This window comes from Sinocyclocheilus rhinocerous, unplaced genomic scaffold (assembly GCF_001515625.1).
Source record: "Sinocyclocheilus rhinocerous isolate Xijiao unplaced genomic scaffold, SAMN03320098_v1.1 scaffold3021, whole genome shotgun sequence".
NCBI classification, from domain to species: domain Eukaryota; kingdom Metazoa; phylum Chordata; class Actinopteri; order Cypriniformes; family Cyprinidae; genus Sinocyclocheilus; species Sinocyclocheilus rhinocerous.
This window is the reverse complement of record NW_015625638.1, coordinates 68,976-86,192: the sequence shown is the minus strand read 5'-3', so window position 1 is coordinate 86,192 and position 17,217 is coordinate 68,976. Positions and strand designations below refer to the sequence as shown.

The 17,217-nt window shown below is 38.6% G+C and overlaps 1 protein-coding gene across 1 annotated transcript in view; it reads right to left on the bottom strand.

Moving 5' to 3' along the window:
- LOC107705132 (cadherin-7-like) overlaps nucleotides 1-17,217 on the bottom strand; it is a 92,031-nt gene that overhangs the window by 59,328 nt on the left and 15,486 nt on the right. Inside the window, exon 2 of the mRNA XM_016508289.1 lies at nucleotides 6,265-6,559. Within this exon, the coding sequence (XP_016363775.1) occupies nucleotides 6,265-6,559 (295 nt within the window). The remainder of the gene's footprint in view (nucleotides 1-6,264; nucleotides 6,560-17,217) is intronic.

Below are 17,217 nucleotides of genomic sequence, written 5' to 3'. Positions count from 1 at the left end.
AGGCATCGTCACTGAAGGCTCCAACCCTGCCATCCAAACCTCTGCGTGTTACACCCTGTTTAAATGGCAGGGCATACGTGGCAGTAGGTCAGGGCAGTGGCGCATTACACACAACGGCTCTGTTACAGGCATACCAGGCCAATCAGCTGAGAAATCTGTATCAGGGTCACGGCCTCTCCCCTGAACTGCTGGCTGTGCCGCACCGCAAATCTCGCTCTCTGGGCCACAGAGACAGACAGCTGCCACAGTCAGTTGATCAATGGCAGCGATGGTGGCCTTGGACAGACATCTGTGGCTGAACCTGGCTGAAATCAGGGAAAATTTAAAAAAAAAACTTTCTCCTCGATGTGTCGGTTTCTCCATCTTGTCTTTTCAGCACTGTTGAGACGGTGGTCAGGATGTTCGGAGAGGCAAATGCGACAGCAATGAAGTTGAAGCTGCCTCTCCCAGATATTCTCAGATAGTCTCTTGATAGTATTTAGGTTGCAGCTGCCTCCTCTTTTTGTGGAGTCCCCTAAGAAGAAAGCTCCTTTGGAGTGTTCAGGTTAAAGCTGCATCCCCCACTGGGAATTCCTAAGTAGAAAGCTCCCTGACAGTAATAAAGTTGAAGCTGCCTCCCTCAGATCCTTGAGTCCTTTAAGTAGGAAGCTCCTTCATAGTGTATAAGCTTCATCAAGCAGTGACAGCTCATGCATGATGAGATCCCCTTGGTGAGAGAGTCTTTAGGGTTGAGTGTAGAGTGGAATTCCCCTCTTACCCAAGGTCATCACGCCGAGTCCTCCGCTTCCCCAGGGCATTACATCTCCGAGCCCCGATGGGAAGTGGCCTTTTTTGCCTTATTAGCATTCCTTCCCATTGGCAAGCACCTTTGGGAGTACTGGTCAATGAAGATTCTACCTATAGTCAGCAGGGCATGAGCACCTTTCTATCGAGAAAGAGACAGTAAAAGGCTGGGGAATTTATTTCTTCCTGCTATATGGACCTCAATTGCCTGGGCCAGTAAGGAAGGGCGGAAGGTGTAAAAGCCAGAACTTTCCTTTAGGGCATGAAGGCGCCCTTTTACACTGACAGTCACACCGGTAGTGACATCACAGGCTATTGTCAGCGAATTATGTCACTTGTCAGACGCAGTGTCTCGTCCCCCTTCTCAGGGAACCAGGGTTACATTTGTACATTTGAGACGTTCTCTTGCTTAGATTGTATTTTACTAAATGAATTAAGCATGAAAATAAAAAAAAACACAAAACCATGTAGAAAGAACAGCAACTGGATTTGTCTAGAGAAAGACTTGTGGACATGAAGATAGTGGAGTTCTAACAGGTAATATGGGCTGTCACTTGTCAGACGCAGTGTCTCGTCCCCCTTCTCAGGGAACCAGGGTTACATTTGTACATTTGAGACGTTCTCTTGCTTAGATTGTATTTTACTAAATGAATTAAGCATGAAAATAAAAAAAAAACACAAAACCATGTAGAAAGAACAGCAACTGGATTTGTCTAGAGAAAGACTTGTGGACATGAAGATAGTGGAGTTCTAACAGGTAATATGGGCTACTCTGTATCCATTTTTCACAACAAGCAAAAGCCACTTGAAGCCAAACGTGCTAAAAACTGGAAGTGTTTGTTTAACATGAGCTCATGCAGTCTGCTTCAATAGGCTGTATTTGGAAGCCAATGCTATCATAGTATTAGAGTAATATTTAGTCTGTTTGGTTGTTTTCACCCTCATAGAGTAGGTCTCGAATCAAACACATTGCATGGGTGAAAGTCAATGGCATTCACATGGGGGAAAACAGTATGAGAACGTCATAGAGCAGTGGTTCTCAGTTTCAATCCTTGCGTACCATCACTCTGCACATTTTGCATGAATCTCTTATCACTTCAGACAAGATATTCCGCCATGATTCCAGTTCGAAGGGAACGTATATGTTCTATTTAAAGGGCATTAAAGTGTGTGAGACGTAAATTTAAATTGTATATACAGTATTTACAGAGGTATATTATGTCACAGTTCTCTAGTAAGTTTGGTCTGTGTGTGAAGACGCTGCAGGCCGAATATTCCAAAGTGAAGTTAACTTCAATGGAATTCCCATGCTCAGGGAGTAGGGAGCAATGAACACTGTATAGGGACCCTGTCAGTTGGAGCACAGTTCATGCATGGAGCGTTCTTCTAACGAGCTGATCTGAATCAGTTGTGTTAAACAAGAGAGACATGCAAAATATGCAGAGCAGGTGTGGGCGCGAGGATTGGAATTGAGAATCACTGTCACGTCACAGTGAATAGATGAAGTGTCATTCCATATTGATTTGGGCTTAATATAACATTTTACACTGTCTGAACTGGGAGTTTAAAATCATAAAACTGCTGCAGAGGAGACTACTAATGCTTTTAACCTGATTACCACATAACGCAAATATAGGAAGCAAATCCAACAACAGTTATATACTTTTGTGCACAAACTACATGAGTTTCTGATTCTGTCCTTTGTCAAAAAATCCTAAAAAAGATTCCAATAAGAAAATTGTTCTAATCAGAATTTCTATCATAACTTGGAACCATTCCAATGAGATTCTTGTAGGACTTGAGATTCCTATGATTGATTGATTGATTGATTGATTGATTGATCTTATCCATAGCAATGGTTCCAAAATTCTAATTAAAATCCTGTACAATTTTCTTTTTGGAATCAATTAGGATTTTTTGACAAGGGACGTCACTGCTTATGGATAATGTCCCTTTAACGATTTCTGATCTTGTTACATGCTTCTAATGTATTAGTACTGCAAGCAGGCTACAAGTTATTTTCTATGACCAGAGTTGATAGAGTTGATATGAAATTACACTGAATGTTTGCTGGACGAACAGATTAGTTGAAGGTAATCTTAATTATGCCTCATTTACTACTGGCATCTGATATAAGTAATTGTAATTAATTGTAATTATTTATATGCATTTCCCTTTTGGTCTAATTTGCTACAATATATACAAACAGACACAAAAAATCTTGGATTATTAATCCATCAGCAATGACATGCTTGCAACAATTTGAAGTCTTATTTGATCTGTCTAGTGTGCTATACATTCACCTGGAATGGCTTTGTGGTGCTTGAGTCAAAGCCTCTGCAGCTGTATGTCTAATCACTGTCTCTCTGTCATCTCTCATTTGTCCATCTTCATTCCAGAGAATGATCACAGTCTCAGGTTTCAAATCATTTTCTGTGTACAAGAAATGCATCTCTGGGGTTTGTAATCAGTTCTGTGCTCCAGGCAGCTGACTGTCATCTGACAGTAATGAAAATAAATATACCTCGACTAATTTCAGGAGATGACACTTTTTCATATTCCTCCACCAAACAGGAGCTGAAATTTGATCGTCATGGTCACTAAATCTCGTTTGCTTAGGATCAATAGTCTGGTTTCTGTTAGGTGTACATGAGAAGCAAAACAAAGACAGCATTATAAGTGTGAATTGTTTCTTATGCTTCTTCAGATTTGGCCTCTGTCCTGCCTTTACGGAGTAAATATAGTCTACAGAAATCATAGTTTTTAATGCACAAAGAATTATTTACTGATAAAGACTAAAGCAATAGTGTGATGTTACAATGAAAAATAACATTCACCAAAAAAGAAAAAAAAGAAAAAGAAAAATGCATGCAGAATACCATAGATACATGTGGGATTTAAAGTTAACATTTAAAGTTAACAAAAAAAAGTAATATTTTGTCTTTCCATAAAACAGAGCATATTCATTGTCTCACACATTTGCTGGAGTGATTGCATTGGTCTATTGTTACACCTGCTGCCCTGATCTCAACAGTCTGAAACAAAATCAACACTAAAAACGAGAGAAAGGATGCTTAAGCTGAACCGCATTGCATAGTTCTTTCATAAATCTTTAATCATGAAGTCATCACTAAATATTTGGATGGATCTTTGGTTTCTTCCGATCTGTGAACTTAGATGAGTTTGTCCAGATGACTGAAATGTAACATTACCTGCAGGTATTTTTATCCCAAACTTCCTGAATGTTTAGGATCTCGCACATGAATGAACTCAGAGGAGCAATCTCATGAAGACAAAACTCTTCCAGAGGGTGTGCAGGTGAGTCTAATTACTTCATTAAATTCATGATTTCCACTTAACTGAAGCCATTTATCAGTGTCACAGGGCTATGAATGTTTTAAACACATCTGCAAAACACTATCTCTGCCTCTGTCTGTCTAAAATTCTCAACAGAAAGACCCAGTTGAGTTGTTCATCAAGTAAAACTCATGATTTAATGAAGCCTCCATCCCCTCTGATTCACCTTTAGATTTTGAGATCAAATATCACACAGTTATTGCAACAAGAGGTTTCTGTCATTCATTTATGCTTCAGTGCAGAACTTTACAGTATGATAGCGCATGTGCCCTCAGTATACGTCTGCCATGTGACTGATCCAGACACACTGAGCTGCTGTTCGCTGTCGCAGCTTCTGACACCTTCTCTGGCACACTGTCACTCCAATCTACACTGGAAGTTTAATCCACGAACCCCATTCTGACGGGGTCCTCAGGCCAGGAGCATAAAGCTTCAGATTCCTCGAGGAGATTTGAGACATCAGCTATCTGAACCGTTGGCTTTGTTGCAGCTTCTGCCTCCATGCTTCTTTTTAGTGACATTGTTCTCTATTGCCATGTTTTTGTGTTTCTGAGAGTTCACTGGCAGTTTGTCATAAGACAGACTGATAGATATGACCCTGACATTCAGCCACTCACAATGCATCTTGGGAGTGAAAGCTAGGATGACCAGACGTCCTGTTTTTACCAGGACAGTGCCGTATTTCAGCTCGTTTTTTAGTGTCCTGACTTATTTTGAAAAAATCATGTTTTGTCCCATACTTCAAAATTTCTTTATGACTGGGTGATCAGAGCAAGTAGTAGAAGTGTTCTGTCATGAGAGAACAGCCTAATCAAAGGTAAGTAAGCTTGTCGTAGAACCAAATTACCATCCAATCACAATTCGTTATCAATTAACTTGGAGTAAGTGAAGGCGGGATAGATAGGCGGAATCACGCTGAATGAAAGACACACAGAAGCGCTGTCTCGATCACGTGCCCGCACGATCCCAGTTCTGCGATCAGTTCTGCCTGCGCCTTGTGTGTGTATATAGGCTATATATATATATATATATATATATAAATTTAGATATCATGAAATAAAATTTCTCATATCGTCTCACCAAATACTGTGCAACACAACTGTTTTCAACATTGCTAATAATCAGAAATGTTTCATGAGCAGCAAATCAGCATATTAGAATGATTTCTGAAGATCACGTGACACTGAAGACTGGAGTAATGATGCTGAAAATACAGCTGCGAATCACAAAAATACATTACAGTTTAACAGATATTCACATAGAAAACAGCTGTTTTTAATCAATCACAATTCGTTATCAATTAACTTGGAGTAAGTGAAGGCGGGATAGATAGGCGGAATCACGCTGAATGAAAGACACACAGAAGCGCTGTCTCGATCACGTGCCCGCACGATCCCAGTTCTGCGATCAGTTCTGCCTGCGCCTTAATTGTTAAATACACACACAGCTGTCAAAATGTCAATCGTGTGGAGTATCTCACGTAAATACAGTCGGTTACGGCTTAAGTGAATGTAAACAGGTGGGTGAAAACCGGATATGTGTCAGTATATTATATTAATTCGGTCTTAAAGTGACAGCAGCCTAATTAAATACCTGTCTGTGTCATTAATGTTAATCAAGCAACACAAATTTTTAAGTTCTCATATCGTCTCACCAAATACTGTGCAACACAACTGTTTTCAACATTGCTAATAATCAGAAATGTTTCATGAGCAGCAAATCAGCATATTAGAATGATTTCTGAAGATCACGTGACACTGAAGACTGGAGTAATGATGCTGAAAATACAGCTGCGAATCACAAAAATACATTACAGTTTAACAGATATTCACATAGAAAACAGCTGTTTTTAATTGTAATAACATTTCACGGTTTAATTTTTTTTTTTTATATATATATATAAAATAAATGCAGCCTTGGTGAGCAGAAGAGACTCTTTCAAAAACAAACTTTTGAACTGTAGTGCTTGGCTTTTTCAGATGTATTTTTAGAAATGGCGTTTTGAGAAAGTAACCACAAGCTTTACATGAAAAGCCAAAAAACTTTAATTGCCCCTTGTGGGATTAATAAAGTAGTTAACTTAAAGCTTTTGAAAAGGAGCAAAGATGAATTAAATGAACATACCGAGAGGAGACATTTCAGGAACTCCTGCAGTGTACGGCCCGTCCAGAAACTTAGGCTCGTTGTCATTAATGTCTTGGACCTTCACAATAAATTCAGACTCGTCCTCCATCGGAGCATTGGTTTCTCTGTCGACCGCTTGAGCGCGCAGAGTGTAATAACCCTGTTCCTCTCGGTCCAGGCGTTTGGTGGCATGGATGTCCCCTGTTTTCTCATCGATAGTGAAGATAGAGGAGGCTCCGTCTCCAGTCAACACGTACCTGACGTTTCCATCGGCCTTATCCACATCTGAATGTAGCTGTGAAGACATACATCACATAAAGAATTACAGACAACCAAAACTCACACTTCAGCTGCTATATGCTCTGAAATTTTGACTAAATTGGTACAATCAGTACAAAAAAATACAGTAAAGTACTATAAAACACATTTCAGAATTTAAAACTTGCATGCTAGTCCAAACAACCTTTTTGAAACCAAACTGCAAAGTGACACACTTACTTCATCTTTGTCTTTATGATGCAATACAGATGAATTTATCAATGCAAGACTGCCTGCACAGGTGTATATATATATGGAACACTAGTGGCATTTTGAAAACGGTGGGTGCTTTTTAACCTCTTTAGCTGATTTGCTCTTTCTCACGGGACGGCTGGGTTTAGGTAAGTCTAGTAAGTAAAATAATAAGTCAAATCTCAAATAACTGCCCTGATGACTTTTGTTCTACCCACATAAATGACAGAAGTACTTGCGCTGTCCAGTCTATAAAGACTGTGTCTGTTCCCCGAATAGTGAGGTCAAAATATCAATTTAATGTAGGATCTAGAAAAAATCTGGTCATGATTAAACCAGAAAAATGTAAAATAAATTAACAAAAACAATTCAGAACACCTGAGAAGAGATGATGCCAACCCCTCAGAGGACCTCAGATGATGCCAACCCTGAAACAAGATACAGAACTACCACATTTTGCTATTAGTTTGATTGCATCATATAATAATTTCTGTTATTGGTGTTCATCGTCTGTTTGATTATGTCTTTAATTGATTTTTCCATACATTTTTTGCCATATGTACATTAACTGACAATCACCACTGATAAGCTACCACTAAATATTGTAGAAACTTAATTTGCTGTAAAGTTGCTTTGCAATGATTTGTATCGTGAAAAGCGCTATACAAATAAACTTGAATTTAATTGAATTGAATTAGGGATGGGCTTAGGAAAGACCTTAGTGATTTTAGAAAATCAGGTAAAGTGTCCACCTGCCACCAAGATGCTGCAACACATAAGCAACCCGGTTCATTTCAAATCCTTATCTTTAATAAAGTATTGTTTTTACATATAAGGATAAAGACAGTTCTGTCACAAAATTATTTTGTTTTGTTTATACATTGGAGAATCAAGGCTGTTACAAATCAACTGCTGAAATAATCATTGAAAAGGTCTATACTGCACAATGAATTTTACATTTACATTGTGTCTGCACTTTCAATTCAATTCAAGTTTATTTGTATAGCGCTTTTCACGATACAAATCATTGCAAAGCAACTTTACAGCAAATTAAGTTTCTACAATATTTAGTGGTAGCTGATCAGTGGTGACTGTCAATTAATGTACATATGGCAGAAATGTACGGAAAAATCAATTAAAGACGTAATCAATTAAAGTCGTAATAAAACAGACGATGAACACTATTAACAGCAATTATTATTACCATAACACTTGGTTATGATAAAAGCATAATTCAGAACGCCGTAAAAATACAATGCAAAAGGAGTCTTTGATGATTCAGTTGCTGTGAGAGCTGTACGACAGAAGCTTCTCCTCCATCGCCATCCATTACAAACCAGCCTCTTGACTTCTGCCTAGTGTATTGCAGCATTTAATTTTTTGTTTGTTTTATTTATTTATTTATTTGCTAACTTTGGAAGTCTCCCTAAAGCAGGTATATGAAAAGGGTAACAAGACACAAGTTACTAGGGAATCATGAGGGGAAACAGGAGAATGAATGCAACTACAAAGTAAAAATACAAAAACACACAAGAGCAGTCAATACATGAGCGGTTTTCAGAATCAGAATCAAAAGAGCGTTATTACCAAGTATGTTTACACACACAAGGAATTTGACTTGACGACAGGAGCTTCCAGTGCAGAAGTACAGACATACTGTATTGCAGACATACATGATAGTGCAGACATACATAGGAATAACACAGTAGGGATGGAATATAACACTAATATAAGAAGAAAAAAAACGGAAATTAAATAATGTACTGTATACAGAATTAGAAGTATAGGAAAAAATGTAATTGTTTAGATAAATGTACATATATTTTATAAGTGTTCAGATATATTATTTACAAAGTGTGCAGTTTACAAGTGTACAAATTTTGGATTCTGTGTATAAATATGTCATTTGTGATGGACAATGTATCATTATGAAAGTTTAATTGTTCAGGCGGAATATAGCCTGTGGGAAAAAAACTGTTCTTGTGCCTGGCTGTTCTGGTGGTCAGTGCTCTGTAGCGCCGACCAGAAGGCAACCGTTGAAAGACAGAGTGGGCTGGGTTAGGTGTCCAAGGTGATTTTCTGAGCCCTTTTCCTCACTCTGGAGATTTAAAGATCTTGGAGGCTGGGCAGAGGGGCACCGATAATCCTCTCAGCAGTCCTGACTGTCCGCTGTAGTCTCTTGATGTCTGATTTTGTAGCTGAACCAAACCAGACAGTTATGGATGAACACAGGATAGTCTCAATGATGGCTGAGTAGAACTAGAAGTGCAGAGGACAGATTCAATGATGGCGGAGTAGAACTGTTTCAGCAGCTCCTGTGGCAGGTTGAATTTCCTCAGCTGGCGAAGGAAGTACAACCTCTGCTGGGCCTTTTTTGCAATGGAGTCTATGTGAGTGTCCCACTTCAGGTCCTGAGAGATGATGGTGCCCAGGAATCTGAATGACTCCACTGCATCCACAGTGCTGTTCATGATGGTGAGTGGTGGGAGTGCTGGGGGGTTTCTCCTGAAGTCCACGATCATCTCCTCAGTTTTGAGTGTGTTAAGCTCCAGGTTGTTAAGACTGCACCAGACAGCCAGCTCTTCGACCTCCTGTCTGTAAGCAGACTCGTCTCCGTCCTTGATGAGGCCGATGACTGTAGTGTCATCCGCAAACTTCAGGAGCTTGACAGAGGGGTCTTAGAGGTGCAGTCATTGGTGTAGAAGGAGAAAGGCAGTGGGGAGAGAACACAACCCCGAGGGGCGCCAGTGCTGATGGTGATAGTCCTGGATGTGAGTTTTCCCAGCCTCACTAGCTGCTGCCTGTCTGTCAGGAAGCTGGTGATCCACTGACAGATGGAGGAGGGCACAGAGAGCTGTGTGAGTTTGTCTAAGAGAAGGTCAGGCATGGTGGCACTGAAGGCCGAACTGAAGTCCACAAATAGGATCCTTGTGTAATGCCCAGGTCTGTCGAGGTGTTGCAGGATGTAATGCAGTCCCATATTGACTGCATCATCCACAGACCTGTTTGCTCTGTAGGCAAACTGAAGAGGATCCAGCAGGGGTCCAGTGATGTCCTTCAGGTAGGCCAGGACCAGTCGCTCAAATGACTTCATGACCACAGACATGAGAGCAACAGGTCTGTAGTCGTTAAGTCCAGTGATTTTGGGCTTTTTGGCAACCGGAATGATGGTGGAGCGTTTGAAGCAGCAGGGAACTTCACACAGCTCCAGAGATCTGTTGAAGATCTGTGTGAAGATGGGGGCCAGTTGGTCAGCACAGACTTTTAGACAGGCAACCATCATGAAACACCATCTGGGACTGAAGCTGTCCTAGATTTCTGCTTCCTGAAGACCCGGGTAGGTGAATGTGTGAAGTGCAGATCAGAGCGGATGGGGGGTGTCAGTCTGGCCTTTTCAAATCGGCAGTAAAATGCTTTCAGATCGTCAGCCAGTTGTTGATTCTCCACAGACTGTGGGGGTGGTGTCTTGTACATGATGATGTTTCTCAGGCCAGTCCATACCGACGCTGGATCGCTGGCTAAAAACTATTTTCTCAGCTTTTCAGAGTAGTTTTTATTAGCCACTCTGATCTCCTTTTTTAGTCTGTTCCTGGCCTGGTTATACAAGATTTTATCCCTACTTCTGTAAGCATCCTCTTTGGTGTGACGAAGCTGTTTGAGTTTCCAAGTAAACCACGGTTTATCATTATTAAATGATATGAATGTCCTGGTGGGGATGCACATATCCTCACAGAAACTGATATAAGAAGTTACAGTCTCTGTGAGCTCATCCAGATCGGTGGCTGCAGCTTCAAAAACACTCCAATCAGTGAGGTCGAAACAGGCTTGTAAGTCCAGGAGACCCACTGATCTGTCTCATCAGTTGATGGATCTCTCTTCTGACCATCTGATAATCTAAATCAGGGGTCTTAACCTTAAATACCTTTATTAAATACCTTAAATAAATAGCTACAGAATGTCTATTTGAAATGGTTGGCATCTGCTCCTAAAGATAAATGGTAGAATCCTCTCTGCTGTCAGATTAACATGATCCAGCACATGAAGGCCTCTCAGGACAACACTCAGTCAAGTCAAGTCAAGTTTATTTGTACAGCGCTTTTCACGATACAAATCATTGCAAAGCAACTTTACAGCAAATTAAGTTTCTACAATATTTAGTGGTAGCTTATCAGTGCTGACTGTCAGTTAATGTACATATGGCAGAAATGTACGGAAAAATCAATTTAAGACGTAATAAAACAGACGATGAACACTATTAACAGCAATTATTATATGATGCAATCAAACTTATAGCAAAATGTGGTAGTTCAGTCCCTGCCGGTATCCGCTGTCCAGCACAGAGACGTCAGATCATGATCACACATCACACTAACACACCGTTGCAGAGATAATAAAGAGCTGCGTGCTTCTCTTACTGCAGATGAAGCTTGTTATAGTCCGTTGTCTTTTCCTATAATAAACAATGCCACACTAAGATGCTGTAAATGCATTCAGCCCTGCAGGAGTCACATGTTTCTCTAACATGTCACTAATGCACATTTCTTTCATCTGTGATGATCATATAATGACCTTACAGACAAATCTCCCATATCTGCTCTTGCGCAGTTGAAAGGTGAATCTTCTTTTACCGAGCCAGGCAATCTGTATGTTTAAAGGTAATGATCAATCCAATTTGTCATTGCTAATCAAAAGACAAAATGTGATCTGTAATGGTGTTTTGTTTCATAATTTCTAAATTGCATCTTAACTCTTTCCCCGCCATTGTCTTTTACAAGAAAACGCTTCCCCGCCAAAGATGAGTTTTTTAAAACAGATTTTTTTTTTTGTTTAAAAGTAGAGGCTCTGATCTTTATTTTGGTGAAATGAAGGCATATGAAGGCATTCATTTGCCAGAAAACAAAGCCCTCCTTTTGCTGAAAAATAGTAGCAAAGTTAGCAAGTTAGAACATTAAAAATTTTACATTCATGATTAAATTTAAGAAAATTAGTTATCAAAACGGCTCTTTTGTATAAATTGAGTATAAAACTCCCCAGTTGCAGTTCTTCTTGGTTTATTAAAGTAGGACAGGATTTTAACTCAGGTCCCCCATTCACTAAACAGAAACTAAACCAACTATTGTCATGGGTGGCTGGCAGTACAAAGTGTATGAGGATGAAAGAGATAAGCAAAAACTGACTTTATTCCATTCAATCCAATAGGCAAGGAAAACACAGGAAACAAAATATCGCAACCACTTAATTCAGACGAGAACGGACCATGACTTAAGGAGACACAGAACTATATATAAAGGGAGTGTAATCAGGGAGAAGAGAAACAGTTGCAGGCTAATCAGAAACCAGAGAAACTAACTAGATGCTAAATGAATAAGGATGCCACTTGTGCCGCTTAAAAAAAAAAGAGAAAAAAGAGGTCCATGATGTTTTCTGTTTCTTCTAAAATACAGTATGTGCATTGTTTGGGTCCATAAACACTGCATTACATTATTTATAGAAGCATCAGCAGGTAGAGTAATTACTTATTCTTAGAAATGCATCTAACCCTATAATATAACAAGAAACCTGTCCTGAGATGTGAACTAGTTGAGAAAACAAGGTAATCTAAACATTTCAAAACCACCACAAAGATGAAATCCTGCTTCTAGACTGCCAAATGAGCTCACTGATCTGATCTGAAAGTCCAGAGATGATCAGAGTTACATTGCATTGCTCATTGTAATAGTCAAAATAGTAATTGAAATTTCCAGATACAAACATGTACACTCCAACTTTTGGGAGCTGAAAATCAGCCATTTTTGTGTCGGTCAGTGAACAGTCCATTAGTCATTTGAGTCTCCCGAAGGGTCTGAGTGAAAGCTCTTATTTGTTGTGTGCTAAAATCAATGTAAGGTAAGTGATGGCAAGGCAGGTTACGCTGGCTTTGGGAGCGTCAGTCAGCCTGGAACGGTCTACCATGTGAATCATAATTTGACAGTAGCTCTGACGCATCTGGTGATGGGGCCTTACAAATGCAAATGTGAAAATAGCTTCAGACAGCTTCGCTGAGGATAAGACAAGCTTCAGCGCTCACAGACCAATCAGCTTTACATCAAAGTCACAATTGATTCTTACATTTCTGATTATATATTTTCTGGAGCAGGGAAGACTTCACATCTGCGTCGAATCACAGAGAAAACACCATCGAGGGATTTGAGGTGTAAACAAAAGTTGAATGTGTGAAAAGCCTTTAATGTAGCCATTTAAAAAGTCATTAAAGTGCAGCATACAGTGTTTATATGAGAGAGAAAAAGAGAGGCTAAAGTCAGAAAAACTCTTACATGTCTGAATGTGTGTACAAACCATAATTTCCTGGTTATTTATTGTTGTTCATTAAAAACAAAAAAGTTTTGTATTCATGTATTTATTGATTGATTGATTGATTTTATTGTGTTTATATATTATATAATCATTATTTTGTTCATTGCTCATGTAAATGCCAATGGAAAATCTGTACAAGTCATGCCAAGAAAGCTCATTTGAACTGCATTGAAAGAGGTTTTGTCATTTGAACAGATTAACTGAGCTTTATTACATATACTTCACGTTTTTAAGTTGGAGCGCAAAACATTTGATCAGATGATACACTGAAAATGTTAATTTGTGTAAACTGATACATTTATACTAGAGTAGCATATACGTTATCATTAACAACGTAACTGTAAGAGCAGGGGATTGCTGGTATATTGAATAGTATCTAGCTAACTTCACTGACGTTAGTGTGGTGGATCAGTAAATGCCGGGAGAATGCTTTCAGCATAGTGTTCTAATGGGTCATGTGTAACCTGCATGTGTGTTTGCATATGTATTTTCTAAATAATGCCTTGGGTTTATCAGTAAACCTAACTCAAAGCACAACTGACAACCAGGCATTGGTCACAACCCAACAAGACAGTGATGGTAATTTAACCTATTAGAACTGCATAATTAAAATCTACTGGTGTCATTCACAGTGTTGGGGAGTAGTTAGCTACAAGTAGTGATGCTACTAATGTAACTACATTTGACAGCTTGACAGTAGCTCAGCTACTTTTAAAACAATGGTGCGTTTCCAGTAGCTAACTACTTTTTCCAGCAAATAGCGGTGTAGCATGACAATTGCTACATTCTGTTTTGTGAACCTGCAATGGACTGAAGCAGCCTCTGAAGCTGTCTCTTTAGGTCATATACTAAAATAGTGCATTACTGTCATATATTGCTCACCTCTGCAAGCGCTTTTAGTCGCCTATAACATGCATCTGAAAAAGCAACATGCGCTAAACATCTTCCCAAACTTAGTGAGAAGCCTTAATAAACCCTATGTCCAGCAAAAGAGAACATTTAATAACATGATTTTACTCTACAATACCAGTCAAGAGTTTGAAGTAACTTCATTTTCTGATCCAATGTGGCTACTTATCACAGAATGAGGCAGAAAATATATACTGTAATAAAGGCTATGTCAATTAGCAATGGATTATAAATTTACTTTATTATAAGGAAAATACCATATAAACCATGTATTGTCACAGTAGTGGATTTATTCTTTATGATTAATCAGTTCAAGTGTTTCTCTCATCTCTTTATTCAGCGATAGCTGGATGTCTTTGCCCATATTAGCGATTTCCCCTAATAATTGTTTAGTATTGTTGTTTCAAATATTTTACTTAAAGCATTCCTCATAAATGCTTATTCAGTTATATAATATACGTTGTTACGTAAAAAAGTAGTTTCAATGTAGCTAGCTTTTTGTCTGTTAACTTGTAGTGTAGCTAGCTACTTTTTCAGAAGGGTAGCTTGACTGTAGCTTAACTACTTTAACTTACAAGTAGCTTGAAGCAAAAAAAAGCTACCGTTTCAGAGTAGCTTCCCCAACATTGGTCATTCATCATTTATTTCTGTCTTTATTTTTAAAGCAGTGTTTTGCATGAGCAATCCATCTGAAAACAGCAGGACAGGGAGGGCATCAGTGGCAAGTCAGGATCAAGGTAAGTGTAGACCAAATGGATAAAACTTCTGGTTCTAACAGGATAGCATTCATTACATAAACAGAGTAATTTTATGTGTTGTCTACGATTAATGGAGTGTATGATATCCAGTCATCAAAGTTTGAGCGGCTGTACTCCTTCGTCTGAATAAAGTCAATGGGAGACTCCAAAACATTGAAGACCTTCTAAGGACTAACATGTGTTCTGAACCACTCGAAGAAGGAGAGATTCTTGAAAAGCCCTGTAACACACCAAGGGAACTGGAAGATTAGTGCAACAAGTTAAAGGATCCGGCCTACAAAAAGAGAGTGGTTAGTATTTGAAGAATGTTATAGTTTGCACCTGGAACACACTGTCATGTGTGTTCTTGTTCTTCCGTCTGTATGTGGTCTTTGGTGAGGTGGGTGGTGTAGTGGGATAAAACACCAAAGCAACCCTGTTGTTTTCCATATTATTTAAAGTAATTATGCACACATTTTTATATTTCTCAGTTCAGATATTGCTGTTAGTGTTGTGTGTGTGCAGCATTTATTTTCAGATCAATTGGCTGAGAGTCTGTCAGAAGAGTATTGAGAAAAGTGGGAGAAAATGCTCTGTGGGCCCAGTGCAGTTTGAAAGGCCACAAAGAACAGAAGAAGATCCAGGAAATGGGAGCTTTAGCGTGAGTTTTACTGGGAAGACTTCATGCTACGTCATACATTACATTTATATCTAGCCAAGCATCACTCGACACTAAACAGACGGAGTGCAATAGATTAATAGCGCAATAATTCTGAGTAAAATATACATTCTGCTAAAATATTTGTTGTTGGACATTAAATGTGACATGTAGAATTGTATTCCTACATATGAGTATTTTTATGATAGCAGTAACTAAATCAAATGTAAGGTGGCTAATACAGCCCTAATTACTAGCTCAAATGAGTTAATGTGTGTTCCTCTTATCAGTTAAAATGTAGTCTGATTTCTATTATTTATTTTCATTTTTAATTTAGTGATTTTAACTTTTAATTTAGTGTTTTTAATGCTTTAATGAGCAATTTTAGATTGTAATCGTTTAATGTTCTACTAATAACCATAAAAGGTACAGCTGTCATAAAACCCGAGAAAGGCTACATGGATAGAAACTGCTGATCAACTGAATGCGCAAGTAGCAACTATGTTAAAATGTTTTCATATATCTTTAAAAAAAAAAGTCATTACATTTTGGGCACAATACATTAAATACAGATGGTTGTAGCCTGTATTTTTTATTTATTCAATTTATGCAAGTTGCATTTTCTGTATACTTTTATTTTTGGACTGATAATAAAGTCAAATAATTGTATGTGAGAGAGTCAGTGGTAATATCAATGCGTTCCTATTGGTCAGTGATAGAGGAGCTGAGCTTAGCCTGCTCCTGACCAGGGCTGCGTTTCCCGATAACGCTTTCTCTTAGCGTGCTATGAAGAAAATAAAAAGTATGCCTTAACTAAAGGTGTACCATTTTTAGGCATGTTCCCCAAACTATACCTTAGGAGGTTGCTTAAGAAATACCTTCTTACGTGCAACGTTACCAGGCGCTGTCCATGGCGGTGGTGCTGAACTGGTTGATATCAATGGCTCGAGAATTGATTATTCATTCTATGCACGGGCTGCTTCACTGTGTTATGTGAGAAAACAGTGTTCTTTATAAAAGAAGTATTGATTTTATATAAAGACATTGGACTCGTTCCTGTTAGAACGCAATGAACTTTCGTGAAACTTTTACATCAAATCAGGGAAGAAAACCAAGAAAGAAAAATATGCCCAGAGCACCTACCAATGGTCACCACATAAAATACAAGGGGAAAAACCCTACATGAAACACTGCTTAATAATATAACAGCTATTAACAGAAGAGAAAGAGAGAGAGAGAGAGAGAAATACCTTGGGCCTACACAAGTTCAACAGAAAAACATTGTGGTAAGAGTGCTTTCCAACAAGAAGCACTTCAGAAATAGTTGAAACTGCATTTATCAGGACTCAAGGGAGCTAAAAAAAATAATGCAAATATCAAACTAAATCCAACACTGGATATTTTATATAATTTTGAAATAAGTGTGTGAAACCGTAACCTCATGCTCAAACATGAGCTATTTTATGCCTTCACTGGCCTTTGAATGGTTCATTAATATTATCATAACGTATTTTCCATAGTGTCTTCATTTACTCCACAACAAGGGTGTCACCGCGTCTAGATGGTGTGCCCATGTATAGCCCAAAAAAAAACTGGACGTTTTGAATGTTTAAAAAAATGGTAACACTTTAGAATAGGGAACACTTATTCACTATTAACTACGACTTTTCCCTCAATAAATTCCTAATGTGCTACTTATTAATAGTTTGTAAGGTAGTTGTTAAGTTTAGGTATTGGGTAGGATTAGGGATGTAGAATAAGGTCATGTAGAATAAGGCATTAATA